Here is a 26204-nt window from a genome sequence, read left to right as displayed (position 1 = left end):
CGTAGCCTACACTAACAGTGCAAGGTATGGGGGTGGGCTATTTTGCAATAAATGCTAAGTCGTGGGCTCCCTGATGTTATTAAATTCGCTGTTATGTGTTAGCAAATCAATTGCAACTGCTGTAGGATACAATGCAATTTTTGCTGTGTCTAGATCTCTCAGGTTAACAGTGCAAGTATCAACGTTTTGTAGGTGTTTTATTTTACCCTCTAACCCTTGCCCTTGTTGCAGGAAGAAACGTCTGCCTCCATGAATACCAAGAAGACAAAAATGACATCGAAGGCCAAAGGTATGCGTTGTTTACCAATACCTGAACTCCCATTAGTCTAGTCGTGATCTCCATAGGCCCCTAGTGTATTGGATGTTTTTTATATTTTGATGTTTAGATATGCGAATGAGGGTATACATTATCAATTATGCGCTAATTTGCATAAGCACCAATCATTTTCATAAGGTGAACTCTGGCTAAAAATAACTTTTATGTGAGTAAAATATGTATATTTGAGTGTTAGGATGGTCAAAACCTTCTGAGGAATCTGTTCAAGAGGGAGTTTTTACCTGGATATATGCCCTGTGCAATATACTGTATAGGCCCATATATAGGCTATTTATTACATACCGCATGTATACAGCACACACATACATTCAGTGTAGCAGAACTACATACAGTAGAGTATGCCTATGTACACAAACACAAAATAACTATACAAGAGTACTTTACTGGCTTGAGGAAAGGCTTTAAGGCCTAAAATAGCACATACTGTATACGTTTTTGAAACAAAATATGATTGTAGCAGAATAACTTCAGTAGGCCTATACACACACACACACACACACACACACACACACACACACACACACACACACACACACACAAACACAAACACAAACACAAACACATTGCATGGGTGACTCTAAACAACTCTCCTTAACACTGACAAAAGTTATCTGGAGGTTTATATTGTGCTACTCTAGTCAGAAACATAATACAAAAGCTGAAAACCAGTAATGGTTTTTGTGGTGTCGTTTTTGTAAATCATACCTGTGCTCAATGGAATTGGGCAGAAGGATTGTGTTAAGAGGCTGAATTGCTAGGTATAATAAACCTTATTTAAGTAGATGACCTCATTAACTCCTCTGAAACTCCAGAAGATTCTTCAAAAGAATGCTTACACAATTGCACAGTTGAAGTAAAGCCATGGCTGGGTTAGAGACTTCTGTAGAGCAAATGTTGTAAGCACTGTTCAAAATCCACCCAGTATTTCATGTAGCATGAGCAAAAGTACATTGTGGAATAGTCATCCCTGTCTTAAAAAAATAAAACAAATGGAAGGAAGACAAGAATGCTGACAGTATTTTTACCATTGACTATCCACACCACCCCAAATTAAAAATGCCAGACTTCTGGGACTTGTCTGCTTATAGAACCATCCACAGCCCATTGCATTACCAAAAGTAGGCTCTACTAAATATTACTAGAATATTTAGCATATGCCTATTTTCGGCTACATGTAGAATTGATTCTGCTGGGCCCATAAAAGTGATTTCACGTCTGAAATGTTGTTCTTTCCATACTGTTTAACATAATGCTAACACAAAATTGCTTTAACAAACTATCAACAGACAAACCAATAATATTTTTCAAAAGGGGTGCCCAATCATTCAACTGTTGTATACCACTGTATATGCACACACACATATTTAGAAAAAAAACACATAGCCTTCACCATCCCCATACTTTCACGGTATTTTCTTCATCACATGTGTATCCTGCAGCAATCACTGGCCTAATGTGCATGTTATGTTGTGTGATGTTGGCTCTTTTCGATTTGTTCACTGTGCTGTATGTGTATGCACGTAAGGCTGTTTGGCATGGAACATTTAATTCATCCATTTAGGTCAACACTACCTCTTGACCAGGTCCCTCAAAAGGTTTTCACCAACTCAACCACCAAGTACATATGCTTTACCCACAGAAAAATATATTTGGAGCCATGGGTTTAACATATGAAGGTAACATAAACCTCCAGATAACTTTTGTCACTGTTAAGGTCAATGGAGAGTTGTTTAGAGTCACCCGTGTGTGTGTGTGTGTGTGTGTGTGTGTGTGTGTGTGTGTGTGTGTGTGTGTGTGTGTGTGTGTGTGTGTGTGTGTGTGTGCGTGCGTGCGTGCGTGCGTGCGTGCGTGCGTGCGTGCGTGCGTGCGTGCGTGCGTGCGTGCGTGCGTGCGTGCGTGCGTGCGTGCATACTGTACTGTAGTTATTCTGCATGTTGTATAGTGAAAGTCTGCTGCAATCATATTTTGTTCCAAAAACTTATGTGCTATTTTAGGTCATAAAGCCTTTCCTCAGAACGGTAAATTTCTCTTGTATAGTTATTTTGTGTTTGTGTACACAGGCATACTGTACATAGTTCTGCTACACTGAATGTATGTGTGTGCTACACGCTGTATGTAATAAATAAATATCCTATATGTATAGGCCTATATATCGGGTCATGTATCCAGGTCAAAACTCCCTCTTGATCAGGTTCCTCATAGAAGGGGTTCCCAAACTTTACCATGACAAGGCTCCCCATATAACTTACCGCTAGATTCCAGCCAAGGCCCCCCATATACTGCCATATTCCAGCCAAGGCTCCCGTAACATGGGCCGTGCGGCACCCGTGCCACAATATTTTTTCTGTGCACCCGGTTTCACAACTCGATGAAATTGGTGCATTCCTAAACTTACTCAGGTACTACAGACAGCATAGTACATAAACATTGTAAAGAAGAAAATTATTCTACAAGGATAGTTCAGCTTATTTTTGGCTTATTTTGGCTAACTTTAATTATTCAATTTATTAAGCTATTCATCTTATTTTGCCATATTTTTCCTGCCAGCCTGCCGTAGGGCCCCTGGCAGCCCTCCAGGGGTCCCAGGCCCCACTTTGAGAACCACTGCCTCAGAAGGTTTTCACCATCTCAACATTCAAATATACATATTTTACCCACATAAAAGTTATTTTGAGTCAGAGTTCACCTTAAGAAAGTGATTTGGTGCGTATGCAAATTAGCGCATAATTGATAATGTATGCCCTCATTTGCATATCTAAACATCAAAATACAAAAAACATCCAATACATTTTTTTCTTCTCTCATCATCAGTAATCAACTGAGAAAGTTTCATGGTGATACCTATTATTTTAATTTTTTAGCCTATTCACCTGTAGTAGTCTTATCTTAAAGGAGAAGTCCAGTTTTTTTAACATTAAGGCCATTTTCTGAGTGGTCTGCAATGTTTTAGAGTCCCCCTCACCGTTTATTTCATGATTGCTGCAGTCTCTGTTATTTGGCTGATTTGGATTTGATCTCAACTAGCTTTAGAACGGCCGTCTATGGGCACCTGCAACTCTGTTCTTAAAATCACCTTTAACATTTGTTTTGAAGAATATGCAACTCAGCAAGTGTTCAACAGTATTCACTGGTGTTCCTTAGCAATTTTTTTTAGCGAAATATGGCATCTGTCATGTTTTATGTGTGTTTTATGTAGCAATTTGTAAATTAAGTTTCACTTTCACTTTCACTTTCTTTCACAAAATGGCACATAAAAAATGACAGAAGCCAAATTTCGCCTTGAAACTTATTAGGGACTGCTAGTGAACACCCCTAACCACTTTGTGAGCTGTAGACTTTCGAAAACAAATGTTAAAGTTGATTTTAAGAACAGAGTTGCAGGTGCTCATAGACGGCCATTCTAAAGCTGGTTGAGATCAAATCCAAATCAGCCAAATAACAGAGACTGCAGCAAACATGAAATAAACGGTGAGGGGGACTCTAAAACATTGCAGACCACTCAGAAAATGGCCTTAATGTTCAAAAAACTGGACTTCCCCTTTAACAACATATTTATGCTAGTTATGCAAATTGCTCAAAGTGCAACTTTGGGCAACCAAGCTAAATTCTATCCATTAGGCCCATAGATGATATTTCTGCAATAAAACTTTAGGGTACTCAACATTTCCGGGTTCATAAAATCACGACTAGACTACATGTCTATAGTGCCTCCGCGATACTTGTGTTGAAATGTTTAACCTGTGTTGTTACTTGTCAAACTTACAGTGGGCAAGGCGGGCTCCAAAAACAAGGATGATGCCCCCCACGAACTGGAGAGTCAGTTCGTACTTCGTTTACCCACGGTATGGTTCTTACCGACATTTCACAAAGGCTGTCTGTCACACAACATGGCATGTGTTGTGGTTGTCCACTATGTGCATGTGGGGATGAAGTTTTTTTGCTGCAATCTAAACTGCATCCATTGCCTTCATTGCTAAATTCAGTGCACCAGTGTTTATGCAATATGAAGTAACTTACCCTGTAACTACACTTTGTTAATGTCTTCCAGCTTATTTTCAAGTTTCTATACTACCAATAGCTAATTTTTGTTGTCCCATTTTACAGCATCCATGTGGAGTATAGCATAATTGCTCACAGTATAAAGCTAGAACTATTCTTTACCCTGCCATATTGTTGTCCCTCACAGGAGTATGCCTCGACTGTCAGGAGAATCGCCCAGTCTAGCAGTATGAACACCAAGGACCGACTCACCATTGAGCTCCATGGTAGGAAGACATTTTTTTGGGAACACTTTACTTGCCTATGTATGACATGACCGTGTCATACCAGTGTCGTAACGCAGTTATGGACTTGTCATACACATTATGTCCATCTCATAAACATTTCATAGCTGTTGTCATTGAGTGACACTCGGTTATGGTAGCTACTCAAAATAATTCTATAATTACTGAATCTTTATCCCTTATAATTGTCCAAGTGTCCCCAACAAGACAGTCCTTTCACGAATTGTGATACTGGGAAATGTTTCCGTCTGGCTGTGGAATGTCTGTTCTTCCCGCGCCGCGTTTCCACTGGTGTTGAAAAGCATCTTAACATTACGATCAGCAGATTCATTACAAAGCGCATGTCAAGAGCTGTCACGCAAACTTTGAGCTGTCAGAGAGACATTCATATGTGTGAAATTGTGAATGAATTGTTAATGAGTGAGAGTAACATTAACATTAATTAATATAGGGCTATCCCTTGTGGAAAAAATACTTCAGTAATAGCCTATTTATTTATTTATTTATTTATATTTTATATCATAATATATTAGCCTATATTATACTATCATAATATAATATAATATAATATAATATAATATAATATAATATAATATAATATAATATAATATAATATAGCCTTATATAATACATGGATATGGGCCCCGGCGGGACACTGCGCACTGGAAAAAATGGGCCTCGACGTCAAAAAGGTTAATTATCCCTGTGGTAGACAACCCTAACAATGTCAACTTTTCATGACCACAAAATGTTTATGACATTGACATAATGTTTATGACTCGTCCATAGCTGTGTCGTGACTCTATTTTGACACTGTCATGTCATGCGTATGATTCCGTCAAGTAAATCATAACCGATTGTTCTTATTCTTACATTTTGTGTAAGCTTATAATGTACATCAAACACTAAGACGAAATCGTACTGCTGTACAAAGACTGTCTTTATCATACGTAGCTGATAGATTTGTTTTCAATCACAAAATTATGCACGCTTTATGCAAGCCATTCAGTATCGTGAGGGTTATATAAAATCTAAAGGTAGTTGTATTACATTATGTAATGTTATATATGTATTAAAAGATTGGTTTAAAGATGAAAAGGTTCAAAGATTGGTTTAATGTCTTCAATTAATGTGTACACCTTATTCATAGTCCCCCAGTTGGGGAACTGGTAATGTGTGCAAGTCTAATGTGAGTGGTCTAAAAAAAGTGTCTTAAATTGAATGTGGTTAAACCTGAGGATACCCTGTTGTAAAGTCAATTATTAGTGAAATAGTGAATGGTCACCACTCATCTGTTGAAAAGTTGCAGGATTTAGTAGAGATCTGTAAGTAACAAGAAAAAAAAATCTGTAGACGTCAGATCTGTGCAAAATAACTGAAATCTGCAGTATCTGCAGAAATCTTTCTTTTCCTTTTTCCTTATAAGTTTCTACTAAATATTTGTTTAAAAAATGTTTGATTGAAAATAATATCCCTCTCTTTCCCTGCTCCCAAAGGGGATGGTCGTCATGGTATTGTGAGGGTGGACCGGGTGCCTCTGGCTTGCAAACTGGTAGACCTGCCCTGTATTTTGGAGTCATTGAAGACAGTAGACAAGAAGACCTTCTACAAGACAGCTGATGTTTGCCAGGTGAGAGTCATGCTAGTCTTAGAGTTAGAGTGTACTTTCTTGTCCCCAGGGGGAATTTGTCTCAGCTTCAATCACTGCATCACATGCAGTACTCACACACTCGGCATACAGTACACAACATAAAAATATATAGTAGAAAACATAAAACTGTGCACTGCATGTGCATGGCATCCGTCATTAAGCATTCTTATGGCAGTTGGGACAAAGCAGTTCTTACTGTATATTTGTTCAGTCTGCTGTGTTTCGTTTCATGCACCAGTAAGGTGTGGTCAGACTGCTTAGCAATTTGAAATTGAAGAGCATGCATTCTAACGGCTCGTTCCCGTACACTAGGGCTTGGGAGTGAAAGGGGGCCTTGAGCAATGTGTTCAGTTGTCCTTTCACACAGACAGTCTATGTACACATGTGTTTATGCCATTCAAATGAGACACAGTCCATTCAACTACATGCAGGAAAAAATGGAGAAACCTGTGCTATGGTTGCTAATGCGAATCTGCTCACAGCTCGCTCAACCCCACTGAAATGTGACAGTAACAGTGTATATATAGGGTTTTTTGAAACACGAGGGGCAAGACACTGGCAGCCAACCATGTGAGCCAATTTTTTGACCAACTGCGGTTTGCAACAATCAGGTTGAGTTGTGCGCAGCCAGGGGTGCGCAGCCAGGGGAAAACAAAAATGAGAACCCATGTATAGCAATGGTAATAGACAAATTAGTCAGTGAGGGACGTTGTAATTCCTTCCGCTACCACTGGGTGTCACTGTTGTCTTTCCTTTGGAATTATTACAAGTATGGGTAAAAAAATGGCCCTTCATTAAATGAGGAAAGCTGTATTTTTTCCAGTATTTGGGTCCAGGTTTTTCACTCATAAATAAGCACAGCTGGACCACTGGGTACGGTAATAAAACATTCAGGGCTTCCTTTTAAGTGATCAGCGTGCATCCAGTGTGTTCCAAAAAACAACCAGCAGGTGCCCTACTACAGTATTGGCGAAAGCAGGAGATGCGGAAGAAAAGTTAAGTTAGTCGCACACATCAGACGGATGGCATTCGTTTTGTTTGCTCAAGTATTTCCTCTGATGTTCTAAGGGAGAGAGGGAAATGTTTTTACAAATAAACAAGACGAATAGGGTTTTTCTGTGGAGCGCCTTCAAAGTGAATGTTTTCTTTGATCCAGCAGCACCTGTCATAAAAATAAGACGTGTGTGATGTAATTCTGACCACACATCAGGGGTTTTAGATTCTTTGAATCCAACGCAAGAACATTTTATGTAATTTGTTTATTATATTCCAGGGGGTATTGTACAAAAAATAATCCGATAAAGCAAGATTTGTTGGAACAGTTGTCCTTGGAAAAAATGACAACTTTTTAACAATTTAAGTTTTTTAGAGAAAAAGAAGAAATATCCGCACAGCACAGAAGCTCCCTTCCTGTTATTTATTTATAATGCGAAAAAATGGCGCAACATTTTTGAACCGCAAGGTCCTTGTCAGATGTCCACGAAGACCTTGCAGATGCGACTTGGTGCCACTTTTTCAGAAAATAAATCAAGTGGACTTCTTGTGGTGTGCGGATATGTCCTCTTTTTTCATTATGCACTCCTTCACATCCGGTACCTGCAACAATCTTTTTTTTGGATGTGCATTAGGGTGCATCAAACACCTTTGCCTTGGCCCTATAGTAAAAATGTTCTACACTGTGTAAAATATTTTGAAAATTGGATGAAGTCTACCAGGGCCACCAGCCCCATGAAAATAGAAAATAATGGTGATAGTCACAATCTTGGAATAGAAATGGCTATTTCAGTGCATAAAGCTACCCAATAAAAACATACAGCCTCAGCTGTGTGATAAAAATGTTCTATGCACAGTAAAATCACTCTGTGTACAATATGTTGAAATTTAGATGAATTCTACTGGGTCCACCAGGCCCATGAAAAATACAAAACAATTGTGATAGTGATGGGCAACCTGGATTCCAAAGCTAAAGTCCAGTGCCACATATTCCAAATGACCTACCTAGTTTTACCCTTGCAATTAGGGCAATTGGACAGGTAAACCCAGGTAATTTGAAATCTGTGGCACCGGATTGTAGCTTTTGAATCCAGGATTCCCATTATCTTAAAACAGAGGTGTACAAACCCTGTGACACATTTGCCACAGCCATTACATGTACAGGGTGCATGTACCTCACCATTTTCAATTGAAGTTTTTAGTCATAACACTGTACACAGTATTCAGTACAAAGCAGACTCTTACATCCCCATAGACCTTTCATATGCAGTTGTTAATGGTTGAGTTACATGTCTGATATCCCTGCTGTGCAGATGTTGGTGTGTTCTCTGGATGGAGACCTCTACCCCCCTCTAGAGGAACCCACCGGTACAGATCCCAAGAGCAAGAAGAAGGACAAGGACAAAGATAAAAAGTTCAGCTGGAACCATGGCAGTAAGTAGACCTGCACTGCCGTACCAAATAAGAACGCAGGTATGTGGGCGATACTGAATTAAGACCGGAAATGTTTTCTCTTAATACCTGTTTTGTCTTGTGTCAATTTTGTTAGTAATTACATAAATGTGTATACATTTCCATCCTAAAAATAAGTATTAAATGGAAGTGCCACCACCACTTACCTACAACTCAGTTGTCTGGCCAGAAAGGAAACTTTAAAGCCTTTATAGTATAATTACGGCGTTTCTTGGTACAGGGACTGCTGTGGATCCCAAACTAGGGCTCGGAACCCCTAGTTGGATGTTCCTCAGAGGGGGTCACGAAGAGAAAGGAATGCTTGCATAAAACCCATGCACATGTGTATGACAACTCTGCCAAGTACTGACTTGGTTAATAAGGGTGTTTTTTTTACTTTTCCTATGGTGAATTTCAAATATATAAATGAACAATACTAAATGGACAAAAATATGATCCGGAACGTGGGTGGGAGCATGCGCCAAAATATCCTTTGGTCCAAAAAAGGTGTCCTGGCAGAAAAAGTTTGGGAACCACTGGAAGCACTGTACTGTATATTGAACACTACTTTATTAAACCCCTTTCTACTCCATTACTATGTAATGCGCTGACGGGGGAAAGTCTATATAGCCTATTCCGAACCCGAAGATAACTAAGAGAGCCAGAATTCTGTAATTGCCCAAGTACACTTGCATATGCATGGACTTGCTATAGACATGGCATAATTAATATAGGTATAATATATACAATTTATTAAATATAGAGACATCAAAGGATCTCATTAGAAATTGGAAGTTATTTTTCAATTCAAATATCTTTAATGTTATGTGAGAAATCATTTTCACTAGACATCTCAGTTATGCGAACGCTGAATGTTTTTGCTGTGGTATTGTGTGTCTGAAACGAGTTGTAAGTACAATCCAAGGACAGCAGAGGTTTAGCTGAAGGTCAGCTGAATAGAAGCCTTCAATGGTTGCTATTGAGAATTCTTGGCCATGAGGATGCATTGGCTGTGTCTTGCTACAGTCGGTTTGAGCTGTTAAACACACAAAGGCCTTGTAAAAAGAATGAAGTCCCTAAGCCCAGCCATACTCCAGATGATGGTGCAGTCCCAAATATGATATACAAATGTTATAAGAGGGACATCACTGCACATTGGTAGACTTAAATTTGCATATTGCTTTGTTTTAGTCAGCAGTGTGTTCAGCTGGTGTAGTGCTTCTCAGTGGGGGAAGCCCTTGGGGGGGTTTGAGAAGGCCCAGTTGAAAGGGGCTGGGGGACATCAGTCCATTTTATTTTTTAATACTAAGGGGCGGCGTGGGCAGGCTTATGATGAGGTCAAGGGGGCATTGGGAGGCTTGTAATGAGGTCCAGGAGTGTTTGTTCAAAAAAAAGTTGAGAACTGTGCTATTTATCAGCTTCATTTTTTAACATGAAGCTCTTGTGCCTTCTAGTCACGTTCCCCCTGAAGAACACGCGCAAGAGAAGATTCCGCAAGACTGCCAAAAAGAAGGTAGGAGGCATTTCTCAATTTGTTTTGTTACTTTCATTTGTGTTTGTTTGTTTGGTTGGTTGGTTGTTTGTTTATCATCTCTGTTGCAGATGTTTCCACAGAGTAAAATGCTTACAAACAGTCCTGTCATTGTCTTTCCAGAACTAAATAATATCTTATTGATATTGGATTTATTCCTCTTAAAACCTTCTTCCTATCAACAGAAATAAGAGTAACATAGCACCATGTCAAGGTAAATCTGTTGAATTTGGACTGGACTTCATTTGAGAAGAATGTACAAAGTCTGAGACACACACACAAAAAAAATCTGAATTGTGCCTTCTAAAGATTGATCTTCATAGTGTTCCAAGTTCATATACACTATGTCTCTAAACGTCTAGACAATTCTTAGAAACATAAAGCGTACTCTATTCCTTTGGGTCTTTTTATTTGCTTCTGTCAAAGCCGCCTTCATCATTCTACATTGCGGGCCTATTTTATGACGAGGTCATCAAATCCTATGGATTGCTCTTTTTCCCCTTGGCTGTCAAAAGCGCTAGATTTACATTTCCAGCTGAATAGAAGGATGGATAGATGGATAGACCAGGGGGGGAAAGGGAGAGCCGAGTGCCTGGGCAAGCAAAAGAGTAAAGATTTCCATATAAATAATGTCTTACACTGAGAGAGGGAGAGCAAGAAAGAGTGATGGTGAGAGAGGTATAGAGACGGGAAGGGAGAGAGAGAGAGAGAGAGAGAGAGAGAGAGAGAGAGAGAGAGAGAGAGAGAGAGAGAGAGAGAGAGAGAGAGAGACTCTGGAGGTGTGGGGTAGGAAAAGCAATTTGGCTATGGTGTGTGTGTGCCGTCTGGCATTGAAGGAGGGAGGCCGTGTAGAGGCGCAGAGTAAATCACCTGTGAAGCCCAGCAGCCCGGGATCAATTCACATCCAACACACACACACACGCACACACACACACACACACACACACACACACACACACACACACACACACACACACACACACACACACACACACGCTCTCTCTCGCTCTCTCTCGCTCTCTCTCGCTCTCTCTCGCTCTCTCTCGCGCTCTCTCTCTTTCTTTCTCTCTCTCTCTCTCTCTCTCTCTCTCTCTCTCTCTCTCTCTCTCTCTCGCACGCCTACCTCAACTCCTCCTCATACCTCCACATCCTTTCACACAGCCCTGCTTTTAATCCCTAATGTAAGAGCTGGCAGGAGGCCAGCAGGATCTGATCTGAGATCAGAGAGGAGGCCAACGGAGGGAAGACATGCCAGCAGAGAAGCACAGCACCCCGGCCAGGCTAAAAAGTGGGCGGATGGATGTGGGGGATATAAAATAAAAGGTAGGGCTGTGTGATAAGAGGCGGAGAGGGGTAAGAACGAGGAGGAGGAGGGTGTGTGTGTGTGTGTGTGTGTGCGCGCGCGCGTGTGTGGGTGTGTGTGCGCGTGTGCCTGCGCGCGTGTGTGTGCGTAAATAAGAAAGAGGAGGAAGATGATGTCAATAAGGGAATATATGACTGAGAGGGATATGGTGTGAGGTACAGAGAGTGCAATGGAGAGAGATGGTCACAAAAGGCGTGTGTGTGTGGGGGGTAGTGGATGTGGTGGTGAATAGGATATCTACACTGCACCCCGACCATGCCGAGAGAGGGGGGGGGGGGGGGGGGGGGGGTCTGGCTGGGCAAGAAAGGGGGTTAAGACGGATGAAGGAAATGATTGTGGTGAGTGACAGAATACAGTGGAGAGAGAGAGCATGAGATGGTGGTCAGTGAAAGAGAATTTATTAGAGAGAGACAGAGAGAGAGAGAAGGAGTGGGAGTGGGCAATGATGGGGATGAAAAGATATTTACTTATGGGTGGACGAGAGATGTGATCGTGATGAATAGGCACGTCTGGGCGAATAGGACATAATTCAAAAAGGTTACTGGATTCCAGACTTATATTTTTTATATAAGAGACTCCAAGGCCTGTGTGGCACAGAGTTTTTATGCCATATTTATTGAAAAACGCCAACCTTTTCAGCCTTTTGATTTGACTTTAAGAGGTGGTCGAGTCTAGCAAGCTGTACAGTAGACGGACAGAGAGCAATGAGATGAAAATGAGCTGTGTGTGTGTGTGCGCGCATGTGTGCGTGTCATGTACGCACGCAGAGAGGTAGAGATGAAAAAGGAGATGAAAATGTCATTGCGTGCCTTAAAGTAAACAGTTTACCTGCACAGCGGAGGGTCGGCAAGGTCCAATGAATTACTCATAATGTGCCCAGGATTGCGACGGGAACAAACAGCCAGACATGTGGGAGTACAGGGAGGGAGGCATTTAATGAATGACGTATGTTTTTTCTTTTTTGGCGTGTGTGTGTGTGTGTGTGTGTGTGTGTGTGTGTGTGTGTGTGTGTGTGTGTGTGTCTGTGTGTGTGTGTGTCTGTGTCTGTGTCTGTGTCTGTGTCTGTGTGTGTGTGTGTGTGTGTGTGTGTGTGTTCTGCAGTACATTGAGTCCCCTGACGTTGAGAAGGAGGTGAAGAGGCTGCTGAGTACTGACGCAGAGGCCGTCAGCGTCCGTATCCTTTCAACGCACGCACAAATTTATTCCTGCAAAAGTTGCACAGCCACATGAGCTCTTTCTGAATATTTGTTTTTAAAATCTTTCTCTCCCTCTTTCTCTTTCTCACACAAAATATTTCTCTCTCTCTCTCTCTCTCTCTCTCTCTCTCTCTCTCTCTCTCTCCTTCTTCCTCTCCCTCTCTCTCTCTCTCTCTCTCTCTCTCCCCCTCCTCTCTCTCTCTCTCCCTCTCCTTCTTCCCCTCTCTCTCTCTCTCTCTCTCTCTCTCTCTCTCTTTCTCCCCCTCCCCATCAGCAATACCTATGTCACTTGCTTTTACCTCATCTACCCTTAGTCACCACAACAACAACAGTGCCAAAACGAATATATTCATTCCCATTTGCATACATTATGTGCATACTGAAAGGAATCTTCCAACTTGGCTTGAGGGAGTAAAACACTCTCCTGTGTTTTTCTTCTGCTTTTGCGCTTAGATACTATTTCTCCTCATTAGGTGACCCACAGTACTTGTCTAATGGTTTGGATGTTCATTAGGATCGGCTGGTTCAAGAAAAATAGTTGCAGCGGTTTTGATATTTATTTATTTACTTACTTACTTATTCGTTTATTTATTTGTATATATATATTTTTTTTCTTCCTTCCTGGAACTGTGTGATCTCCACCTCTGCAATCAGACAGCCATTGCTCTGTATTGTCATAGTAACACTAGTTCACCCAATAATAATTATGCCCTTCTTTCTCCAGCACAGCATAACACTGCTCCCCACCCCCAACCCCACCCCCACTTGCTGATATTGAACTACTCGCTGTGGTTGTTTGCATGATTACACGCACCCACACGCTTTTGGCATCTACCAAAATATCCGGCATTGTTAGCAGATGCGTAGCAAGCTGCTCCCACGCACACTCACACAGGCAGGCAGGCAGACAGGCAGGCAGGCAGGCAGGCAGGCAGACAGGCAGGCAGGCAGGGGAATGAGACTGCTGCAGTGGCACACAGGAGCTTGCATAAAACTGCAGAACAAAAATAAAAAAAACATTAATAAATAAATAAATCAGGCATACTTATCGCTCTGGCATAACTGCTAATGTCTTCTACATCTCACTGCCTTGGAAGCACTGAGTGTGCAGCTCATGTAACACACACACACACACACACACACACACACACACACACACACACTCACACACACACACTCACACACACACACTCACACACACAGAAACAATGCACACACACACATGCACACGCACACACACCTCTACTTTAACCCCCATCAGCACACAGTAAATGATCCATTCAGTGTCTGTACTGCATCTCCCCAATACCCACCAGAGCATAGCAGAGAGAGCACAGACTTTAGAGAGAGAGAGAGAGAGAGAGAGAGAGAGAGAGAGAGAGAGAGAGAGAGAGAGAGAGAGAGAGAGAGAGAGAGAGAGAGAGAGAGAGAGAGAATGAACTGAGAGAAAATGAACAGAGGAAGAGAGAAAGAGATGGAAGTGTGGGCGGATGAATGGATGGAGATGGGCTACAGCTGTGCATTAGCATCCATTGTGCAAAATTGTGACGATCCGTCCGTTTAATCGCCAATTGTTCCGTTTGACAGATTAAGACCTTTCCACTCTGATCCTCTCCACCCCACTCATCTCCACTGCATTCCTGTTAGCTTGGCTATCCTCATCTCCTCTCCTCTCCTCACCTCCTCTCTGCCCCTTCTTGCCTCCTCTCTTCTCTGGACCCAGACTCTCCTGCTCTTCTCTTCTCTTCTCTTCTCTTCTCTTCTCTTCTCTTCTCTTCTCTTCTCTTCTCTTCTCTTCTCTTCTCTTCTCTCCTCTCCTCTTCTCTCCTCTCCTCTCCTTTACACTACATCTTAACCTCTCTTCTCCTCTGTCCACTCCTCCTCTCCTCTGCCCTGGCTTTCCTCCGTTCCTCTTCTCTTCTCTTCTCTTCTCTTCTCTACTCCTCTCTACACTACATCTTAACCTCTCTTCTCCTCTGTCCACTCCTCCTCTCCTCTGCCCTGGCTTTCCTCCGTTCCTCTCCTCTCCTCTCCTCTCCTCTCCTCTCCTCTCCTCTCTACTTCCCTCTTGTCTCTCCCCCTCTCTCTTCTCTTCTCCACTCTGCCTGGGCTAGCCTGTGCCCCAGTCTCTCCGCCTCTGATGGAGAAGGTTGCTGTAATCCTGGATGGGGATTAATTTTGGCCAGCACGCTCGAGGGCCGTAATGAGGCAGCTTAGCCTGCTAAATGTCACCAGCCGACTGGGGAATGACATCACTGTATGTGTGCAGTAGTCATCATCAGAGCTCTAAATTACCTTTTTCATCACCAGCTAAAATGGCTAGTAGATGCTAAGCTAAACATACACTCAGTAACGGGTCAAAGTGGCTAGTAAGTTGGTCTTTTCTACCAGCCAAACTGAAACTTCACCATCATTTGACCAGTTGGAGGATGTTAATTTAGAGCTGTGGTCATCCTAAAAGTCACTATGATGGCAAGGGGGCAGTGTATGCAGACAGGGGGCAGTGTATGCACATGTGTGTACAGTATGTGCATATATACACTTGAATGCGTCATTTTGTGTTAGTTTGTTGTGTGTTGGTGCTTGTTGTCCTTTTCCTGATGTGTTTATGTGTGTTTGTGTGTGTGTGAGTGAGAGAGTGTTGAATTGTAATTTGGTCACATGCGGGATATAAATGATCCCAATAAGATGCCACATTTCAGAAAGGGGTCGATGTGCGTGTGTGCTGAGTTTGTTTGTTATTATTTGTGAGTTTTTGTGTGTTGGTGCCCACTGTCCATGACCTTGTGTGGGGAAGGGGTGTTTGTGCGTGTTTATTCCTTATTAGTTGTGAGTTAGTGGGTTGGTGCTTGTTGTTTGTGTGTTGGTGCTTGTTGTCCTTGACCTGGTGGCGTTCAGGGTGGGAGATCATAGCGGAGGACGAGTCTAAGGAGGCTGACAACGGAGCGCTGGCCAACCTGGACTCCTCACCTGGCACCTCGGGACAGAGGATGGGCCACGGATCATCAGGTAATTTACTATACCTTCAAGAAGCAAGTACAGACTTTTATCTTTCCTGACTATTTACTGGACTAATGCCTACTGTAAGCTGGCCCAGACCTGGGGTATCTCCAAGGCATGTTGTGTGGCTGTGTGCACTTTACTTAACCCTGTGCTGCTATACTTAAATACAAAAAAGCCCTACATGGCATCTGGATCTATTGTTACGTACATTTTTCCTGTGCACTTTGTATCTGCAAGTGATGTATGCTCTGATTAGGTCCTCGATTGTAAGTCGCCTTAGGTTAAAAGCGCCTGCCAGATGTAATGTAACAACATGCTCACCAAGCTGTTGTCAACATTGGTTATACAGGCAAAGCACACAGTACAAGTGTTAAAGCAGCTATTGTTTCCAAATGTAAAGCATACATGGTACACTGTCAGCCAGGCCGTGCCCTCCTAGTGACACAACAACTTCAGCGTTGCTACCAGTCAGGTCAAGAGTCAATGCAAGTACTTTCTGAGTTCCCCCAAATACGGGAACTCCTCACACTTTGTTGGGAAGCAAACAATCATTAACAAACCAAGGGAGGCCATTTGGGAAATGCCGTTTCTGAAATGTTAATTGTTATGCTCTTGTTCAGACCAAGTTTCGAAGAGATTTGAAAGTCGATGATAATCAGGCTACACTGTCACTGTCTGCCACTCTATTTTTCTCTGCCACTTTCTCAAAATTGAGTTTTTATCGAATGACGAGTGATGAGTGATAGCTGCCCACTGGCTTGACCATAGCAGCTCACCTCACACACATCCCACATCCCACAAGCCTACAATTGGCTTAAACCCAGCAAGGCTTCTAAAAATTTGGACCCATTCTCTTAACACTTGAACCCTCTGTTTAAGCAGTGCATAGCTGATAAACTTTGACATCTCCAGCAAGGTTTTGGAGTGGAATACGAATAGCCCCCCTCAACAATGTCTATTATTCTATTGTTCAATCCATACTTCTCTACTCCTATTGCTCAATAGATCTACTGTTCTACACCCTTCTCTGCAGTTAGCTGAAACTCAGCAAGGCTTCTAAAAATGTGTAGCATTGAAAATTCAATTCTTTCAACTCTTGAACCTCCTTTATAAGCAGTGCATAGCTGAAGTGAAAATGAACTTTGACATCTCCAGCAAGCTCTTGGGGTGAAATATGAGTCAACCTCTTGTATTTTTTGAAGGCAAACAATGTCTATTATTCTATTGTTCATACCAGTCCATACCTCTGTTATCCTATTGTTGAATTTGTCTACCGTTCTACATTAGGGATGCAAATGATCGATGGCCCTGCCGTGTCTCTAACAGTAGGGCACTGGGCTGCTATGGAGGCGACCAGGGTTTGATTCCGGACCAGGTCCTTTGCCGATCCTTCCCCATCTCTCTCCCCACTCGTTTCCTGTCTCGTTCTTCACTGTCCTATCACAATAAAGGTTAAACCACCTGAATTAATTGTTAGTTAATAACCATTAATTGTTAATGAACAAAATTCAAGAGACACCGCACACTGCTTACTTTTCTTTACTTTATTTCTCGTTCGCTCCGAGAAATAAAGTAAAGAAAAGTAAGCAGTGTGCGGTGTCTCTTGAATTTTGTTCATTGATTCACCTTCTCCTGCCTCACACCTGCACCTGCATTACTGAGGGCTTGTGCACAAGGACTCTCTTGAACTTTAACCATTAATTGTTAGTTGATTGACCCTTTCGATCGACTTACAATTAATTGATAACCAGCGTTTTTTTTCCCCAAATGTCAGTGTTATATAAAAAAAACATTAAATCTAAAAAAATGAATTAGAAATGAGAATGCTGAATTTATATATACGGTATGTTCTTTTATCCAAAAGTGGTGGAAATGTTTGCATGCACTTCGTCATCATGCCCATTTCACCTGGATCTCTCGCCAGTCGAGTTTGCAATTAATTGCAATTGATTAACATTCGAATCGACTTAACATTTTTTTTACATTAGATTATTAATTATTATACATTTTTGACATCCCTATTCTGCATCCCTCTCTCTCTCTCTCTTTCTCTCTCTCTCCCCCACCACCTGTAGCCCCACACGATGAGCTGAGGGAGATCTTCAACGACATCAGCAGCAGCAGTGAGGATGAGGAGGACGATGGCGATCGGCACGAGGACGAAGATCTGAACATCATGGACACGGAGGACGACCTGGAGAGGCAGCTGCACGAAAAGCTCAACGAGTCCGAGAATGCCGAAGACCAGGCCGACAGGAACAACCAAATCGGTGAGAGAGCTGAGTGTGTGCTTGCTTGCGAACGTGCGTGCGTTTGTGTGTGCGTGCGTGTGTGTTCAAAGCCTTCAGATTTATTTCCATGAACAAACACACTGGCATTATTTTCATGGTTTTTACATTTATGACTGGCCCTAAGGCCTGTGTGTGTTTGTGTTTTGTTTGTTTGTTTGTGTGTGTGTGCATGTGTTAAAGAGAGGAAAGTTGGAATGGGTGCATCAACTCAGGAACTTTGGACTATAGTTGACACTCAAAGCAAAACACACACACAAACACACACACACACACACATACACAAACACACTGACGGCCAAACGCAATGAAACAACATGCGCTACCAGAGCCTGTAGATATTTAGTCATCTCTACTGTACTCATACTGACATCTAGAACATCTCCTGCCCTTTCAGCACATGCAGAGTCAACACCACTCTGCTGCCTAGACACACATCACTTCACACCCCGCCTAGCCCACGACCGCGTTGCCCTAAGGACATAGGGATACCCTCACATGAACCAATCAGAGCTATGTGTAGTATGGCGTCGTGTCAGTTGGCTCCTGTTTTTGTCATAACCTATTCAGTCATTGAAGAAACGCTGTCGTCCAGCACAAGGGAAAAATATGTACCGTAGTCCTTACACAATGTGTGTCGCCTTACACAATGTACTGCATGTACACAATTTTCACTGTGCTTGATTTAAGAGATCGGACTACTCTTACATAGTATGACCCAGTCAGAACTCTGGTGCGCTAAGGCCCCTTACATATGGGCTTGCATGCCCATGGCAACCCAGGTTTGAGCTCCAGTCATGCCCCAACCCTGCCCCATCTCTCTCGCCCACTCTCTTCCTGTCATACTCCCAACTGTCCTAGAAGCAATAAAGACACAAAGGCCCTTCAAAAAAAAGAAGCCTTCATAATTCGCCATACCGACTGCAGTCAGTCCTGTGTTCCCTGCCTGACTTTTTTTTAATATAAGGTATTTAATAATTGAAGAGCAAAGAAATGCTGGGGAAAGTATTTGGCCTTCAACTAGGACATATGCCTACATGTACACAGCTCTGCACTTTTCCTCTGTTTGGTTTTGGAGATGGCTAGCCTCACAAGGCTCGAGCCAGACATCTGTGTAGCAGAGTGACTGCATCTTTTCAGACTCAGGCTCCTGTCTGCTTTTCATAGGCTATGCAGTCATGGAAGAGATAAAAATGTCCTCAGCACAAAGGTTTTTCCCCTGAATTAGACACACTAAAAAGAACAAAAGTGAGGCGCACACAAAAGAAAATGTATATTGGAGTCGAAAGTAGCAAAAGAAGTCAGTGGATGAAGCTGGAGCAACAGACGTCCACTGGAGAAATTGAAAATGCGCAGATGACAACCCTTTTGATTTTTCCTATACTTTTCCCTGAAGTAGACCTTATACAACACTATGTTTTCACTGTTATGCGTTTAGCTATCCTCATGTGGCCCAATCACAGCTCTGCGTAGGTCGGCATGGCATAGCCGCGACATTCTCTTACCCAGAATGCTCCTGTGTCTCTGTGTCCCCAAAAAACATCACTTTAGCAGACGGAGGAGGCGGTATTAAAAAAAGAAAGAAAGTTGAGAAACCCCTCTGTTTTTAAAAGTAGCAGCACGTCCCAAACTGGAGACAAGAAGAGAGAGCGGAACTCTCAGAAGTGCACAACTGTGCTGTTTTTTTGTTGCCCCTCTTTCTCTCTAGTGTTCGTCCTATTCTCCTCCCACACAAACACACACACACACACACACACACACACACACACACACACACACACACACACACACACACACACACACACACACACACACACACACACACACACACACACTGAACAAGGGAGTTTGCTGTGTAATTACTGTCAGAGGTAGATAAAAGCCTTTACTGCTCCTCCTCGACAACACACACACACACACACACACAAACCCACACACACACACACAGACAGACACATTCCACCCCGCCCCCTTCTGATGGCACCCAAAAAACAAGGCACTTTCTCCTCCGCCTCAACACAGCACAGCAAACAATCACTGAACCAGCTGAGTAAAGCTAAGCTAAGCCAAACACCACACCATGTTACACTACATCACACCACTTTACACACCACACCACTACACACTACACCACACCACGCCAGGGCCTCTGTAACGCCGCATTATGTAATAACGGTGCAATATGTAATAATGTAACAAATTATTACATAATGCGGTGACAATTGCCGCATTGTGTAATAATTTACGCATTTCGTAATAAATTTCTTGAACGCATTTCGTAATAACTTTTTTCTCATCTTGTAATAAATTATTACAAAATGCGAAATTCATTACGGAATGCGGCCGCAACTTTTTTTTTTGGATGGAAATGTAATAACATGGTGCATTATGTAATAAACTATATGGATATGTATTTGGTTCACTAGGACACATACATGACATGGTAGTCACTAGGCACAACACAACACATATGTCTGCAGTGATTCATAGGCACACACAACACAGCTCAGTGAATGCACTGCCNTCTCTCTCTCTCATTCTTCTCAGTTCTCAAACTGCTCGAGAGTCGCGAATGATGCGGTTAAAACAGTTAAGAAATCATTTCACAACGTGTTGCGTACAACGAGGCCAGCGAATGTCTCGCACTTTCTGCTACATTACACCAATTTACAGCGATATTAAATATGTGGCGCGAGAGAGAGAGAGAGAGAGAGAGAGAGAGAGAGAAAGAGGAGAGAGAGAGAGAGAGAGAGAGAGAGAGAGAGAGGGAGAGAGAGAGAGGGGGAGAGAGAGAGGGGGAGAGAGAGAGAGGGGGAGAGAGAGAGAGGGAGAGAGAGAGAGAGAGAGAGAGGGAGAGAGAGGAAGAAAGAGAGAAGGAGAGAGAGAGAGTCATCCTTTCTTCTTTGTCTTTCTCTCTCCTTCACTCCCATTTTCTTTGTGTCCGTCTTTTTCTAACTGTCTGTACTTGTCTTTCATTCTCACACTCTCTGCCTCTCACTCCCTCGCCGCCTTCTCTCTCTCTTAAGCCCCATCTTAGCTCTTTTGAAATATTCTTACCATTACAAAGGCTATTTTAATATTTTCCCCCAAACAACATGAATCAAACCCCAGGAAAAGACCAACCATTATAAGTGACTCGTGGGGAGCTGTCCATGCTGGTGGTGCTTAATTTTTCCCGATATTTGCCCGTGGAGTAGTGAGTCTTTCATGTCTGCCTACATGACCTGGCTTTTTGCTTTTTAGCACCCGAGAAAAATGCCACTCTTGTTAAAAATTACATAGGTATGCTTACGTCCTATTCAATTCAATTTCAGTCCACTGTTCAGTAGGCCTATTAGGCTGCAATCAAATTCAATAGCCTATGCTCATCCACATGCACGCGAAAAACAATAACCCAAGCGGCGGGATTATATCGATCAAATGCCCAAATGTTTCACAAGCCAAATCTTCTGTGGATACTAAAACCACGAGAGAATACGGACAGAGAGATTTCATTAATTGCAATTCAACATTTGTCATATACCGCCTAACTTGTCCTTGCGCTGAAGGGTTCTTTTATATCGGACGCACAAAAAGGCGCATGCGAGATAGGCTAGCAGAACATAAATATGCTATCAGAGTGGCCATTTTGACTATCCCATGGCGAAACATTTCAATGAATACCATGGTAAAAAATGATTCTCTGCTGCGCATACAGGGCGTCGAACATATCAAACCTCTTCCGAGGGGTGGGGACAGGCTAAAAAGACTTAATCAGAGGGAGACTTTTTGGATACACCAACTGGATGCCATGCGCTATCCTGGTCTAAATGAGGATATTGATTTTACTTGTTTTTTTGTGATGCTTATTTGTACTTCTGGTCATTTTTTTCTGTGGCATCACTTATTACCCCAGGCTATTTTTTAATCTTTGTTTTCTCTGGTGTGCGCAAATGTGTGTAGTGCGTAATGGGTCACATGTGGTGATGTCACTATTTAAGGGAGGCCTTTCTTTTCAATGGTGAACGTAGCCCTGATGAAGACCTGGTGAGGTCGAAACATGTCGGCTTTTTAATGTAACCCCAGCCCAGTACCATTTAAGGCTTTTTAATGTAACTTCCCGTTTGGACACCTTATTTTGGAGTGCCTGGATGAACTCTTCTCTCTACATGAACTGATACCCGATATCCAAGAGCACCCAACAAACTTAAATGAACAGACTGAAGACTGCTTGAGCCACCTGTGTGCCTTTCATTGCCAAAATAATGTTCTGACTTTTATCTAAATTATTTGGTGATATCCCTCACAACAGTGCAACAGCACATAGGCCTAATGGCGAGAGTTTTTCCCTCAGCACGTAATGAAAGCTAATCGGACGTCCAATGACAGGTGGTGCTGACGGACAGCGCATGAGGGAAAGAAGTTGCAAACTTGATCGTGTTCGGTTTCGTCAGTCCAACGGAACACTTCTGGCTATAGAAAATGAATCTGTAATGCAACAAATCTAGTTAGGCCTAGGTCTATATAGGCTATCCAAGATATTTAATTTAGACAGAATCCTTTCAAGCCGTGCAGCATCAACGTGGTCATATAGCCTACTGTCTGCACTTGTTCCGTTGCCTGCCTCATAGCAGAGAAGGAATGGCTTGCTGTTGTTGAGGATTTGTAACGTGGATTATCGAAACTGAAGACTTGATTTCTTCTATTGATGCCTTTTTGTTTGGTATAATTACGGACAATGCAAATAACTGATTTTTGTGACGTTCGGACATTTTTGGAAGGAATATAATCGAATTAGTCCCGCCGCTTATTGTTATTGTTTTTCGCGTGCATTGTGGATGAGCATAGGCTATTGAATTTGATTGCAGCCTAATAGGCCTACTGAACAGTGGACTGAAATTGAATTGAATAGGACGTAAGCATACCTATGTAATTTTTAACAAGAGTGGCATTTTTCTCGGGTGCTAAAAAGCAAGGTCATGTAGGCAGACATGAAAGACTCACTACTCCACGGGCAAATATCGGGAAAAATTAAGCACCACCAGCATGGACAGCTCCCCACGAGTCACTTATAATGGTTGGTCTTTTCCTGGGGTTTGATTCATGTTGTTTGGGGGAAAATATTAAAATAGCCTTAAAATGGTAAGAATATTTCCAAAGAGCCAAGATGGGGCTTAAGATCAATATGGGCCAGGTTTGTCTCCGTGCGCGCGCACACACACACACACACACACACTCTCTCTCTCTCTCTCTCTCTCTCTCTCTCTCTCTCTCTCTCTCTCTCTCTCTCTCTCTCTCTCTCTCTCTCTCTCGCGCGCCACATATTTAATGTCGCTGTAAATTGGTGTAATGTAGCAGAAAGTGCGAGACATTCGCTGGCCTCGTTGCACGCAACACGTTGTGAAATGATTTCTTAACGGTTTTAACCGCATCATTCGCGACTCTCGAGCAGTTTGAGAACTGAGAAGAATGAGAGAGAGAGTGCTGTGCCTACTGAATCCAAGTGCAGAAAAAACATACCCATATAGTTTATTACATAATGCACCATGTTATTACATTTCCATCAAAAAAAAAAGTTGCGGCCGCATTCCGTAATAAATTTCGCATTTTGTAATAATTTATTACAAGATGAGAAAAAAGTTATTATGAAATGCGTTCAAGAAATGTATTACGAAATGCGTAAATTATTACACAATGCGGCAATTGTCACCGCATTATGTAATAATTTTTACATAATTTACATAATTTTACATAATTTTACATAATTATGTAATAATTTTTACATAATTTTTACATAATTATTACATAATGCGGCGTTACAGCCTCCAATAAGCTCTCAAGATCCTACTGCTTCAGCACACCGTCAATTACGATTACACACACACACACACACACACACACGCACGCAAGCACACACACACACACACACACACACACAGAACCATACCACATCACACCACATCACACCACACCAGGGCCCATTGATTTGTCTATGTCAGTGATTCTCAAAGTGTGGTCCGGGGACCACTAGTGGTCCGCGACAGAGCTCAGGTGGTCCACAAGGGGATTTCTATTTTTCCAAGACAAGCTAGCAGTAGGCTATATTTGTAACAGAATTGCAATGCTATAGCTGAAGTCTCATTTTCACCACAATAAGACAGACTTGAATAAAAGGTATGTGATCTGCATCGAAATTAGCAGTGTCAAATTAGCACCCGTCAACTGTCACAAACAACCCTGTCTATCCACCCACTATCACCCATTCCCAATCCCACCTATCGCGGTCATAGCTCTTTCTGAAGCCCCACGGGCCAATCAGTGAAGCTGAGCGTTCCTCTATGACCCGCCCCCTCCTTCCCTACAGGGACGATAGAGTGCCATGGCCTGTGGGGTGAAGGAAAGGAATCAGATAATGTACTTGGAGGTGTCTGGGAATCTGTATATTTTCATGCGTGTGCGTGCATGTCTGCGCACGTGCACGTTCGTGTGCGCGTTTGTGTGTCTGAGTGTACGTACGTGCGTGCGTGTGTGTGTTAAAACGAAGCTGTACCATTTTTGGTAATAAGCTCACACCTCCCCCTTGAGTTTAATGATTTAGTTCTACTGATGCCTTTTCTCCTGTACTTACAACCGCTCTCTGCCAAGTCTGCAAATTGTATATATCAAGATGGTATATATCATTGGCTCTTGTTAGATACAGTATAATGGCTACTTGGTAACTAGAAGGAGATCACCAGACTAAGAAAATGGCTGAAAGAAGGGTAAAACCCAGTAATTAATCTGAAGAACATGTGTAAAATGAGTTTATTTTTAGAAATGGTACAGTATCGCTTAAATATGTTATGGATAGGCGTTGATGATGCCAACATGGCGGAGGATGAGATGAATAGTGCAGGTGTTCCTGAGGATGGTGCATGTGGGGCGGAAGGCCAGGGGGAGAGATCTCTTGGCTGTGCTGTNCTGTGGTGTGTNTGTGTCTGTGTCTGTGTCTGTGTCTGTGTCTGTGCATGTGCATGTGTATGCGCATGCGCATGTGCATGTGCATGTGCATGTGTTTGCTAATGTTTTTTGTGTCTGTGTGTGTGTGTGTCTGTAGTGATGCAGTACCAGGTGCAGATCAACCAGGTGAAGATGAAGTTGCAGGAGACGCGCGCTCGCAAGAAGCAGCAGGAAGAGCTCATCATGAAGGTGGAGAACCAGGCACTCAAGGTAGACACACACACACACACACACACACACACACACACACACACACACACACACACACACACACACACAATCCTCTTCTTATGTCACCTTACTGAATGTGTTTACTGTTTACTACAGCAATTGCTAAGCTTCCCGAAAGGAGAAGCCTGTTGTGCTATTTTTCTAGCACAATGCGAACAAAATGACGACATCTATGACTCACTCTGAGTCATCTTTATCCACCCAACCATCGACTGAACTTGAAATGTCTCCCTCATACTGGAATAAAACACACAAATAAGCCATGTGGTGACGATTCTCATTGATTGATTCCTCATCTTAAGAGGGTTATGTAGTGAGCAACTTGACTTCTTTTTTTTTAACTTGAAGACATTGTGCCACCTTCGGTTTTAAAGGGGGACTGTTATAATGTTGCAAATACAGACTGGCATCATGCAAAGGTGTAATTATTTCACACTAGAATATTCCGCATTGGGGTACACCAACTTTGCATGTCAAGTTTTGCTCTACAACACTGCAGAAAGGCTCTGGCACTTTTGCATGGCCTGGTGGGCCAGTCTTAAAATAATATAAAATACTAAACAGTATCTGGCTCGGAAGACTGTCGACCTGCAGCTGTGTGTGTCGGCCCACTGGGAAATGTCTTATACATCAGACTACCAGTCCAGGCCCAATGGACTGTTTGACTAGTTTTCAAAATGCGTTCTGTAGAATGTATGCCAAAGACAGCTGAGGAACTGTGCACCAAGCCATCCATTTGCTCATTGGTATATTCACAGAAGCACACACACACACACACACACACACACACACACACACACACACACACACACACACACACACACACACACACACACACACACACACACACACACACACACACACACACACACTCATTTTCACATGTAAATCGGTAGGC

At 42.5% G+C, this 26204-nt stretch overlaps 1 protein-coding gene across 1 annotated transcript in view; it reads left to right on the top strand.

The window, feature by feature from the left end:
- Positions 1–234: 234 nt before the first annotated feature.
- taf7 (TAF7 RNA polymerase II, TATA box binding protein (TBP)-associated factor) overlaps positions 235–26204 on the top strand; it is a 29651-nt gene continuing 3681 nt past the window's right edge. The window contains exons 1-10 of the mRNA XM_063189446.1: positions 235–289; positions 4103–4179; positions 4524–4602; positions 6117–6250; positions 8578–8698; positions 10171–10229; positions 12712–12784; positions 15705–15815; positions 17885–18079; positions 25173–25285. Of these exons, the coding sequence (XP_063045516.1) occupies positions 250–289; positions 4103–4179; positions 4524–4602; positions 6117–6250; positions 8578–8698; positions 10171–10229; positions 12712–12784; positions 15705–15815; positions 17885–18079; positions 25173–25285 (1002 nt within the window). The 5' untranslated portion in view covers positions 235–249. The remainder of the gene's footprint in view (positions 290–4102; positions 4180–4523; positions 4603–6116; positions 6251–8577; positions 8699–10170; positions 10230–12711; positions 12785–15704; positions 15816–17884; positions 18080–25172; positions 25286–26204) is intronic.

The sequence above is a fragment of the Engraulis encrasicolus genome, chromosome 23, assembly GCF_034702125.1.
Source record: "Engraulis encrasicolus isolate BLACKSEA-1 chromosome 23, IST_EnEncr_1.0, whole genome shotgun sequence".
Classification (NCBI taxonomy): domain Eukaryota; kingdom Metazoa; phylum Chordata; class Actinopteri; order Clupeiformes; family Engraulidae; genus Engraulis; species Engraulis encrasicolus.
Note: the sequence above shows the minus strand (reverse complement) of the source record. Positions and strands in the feature narration are given on the sequence as shown.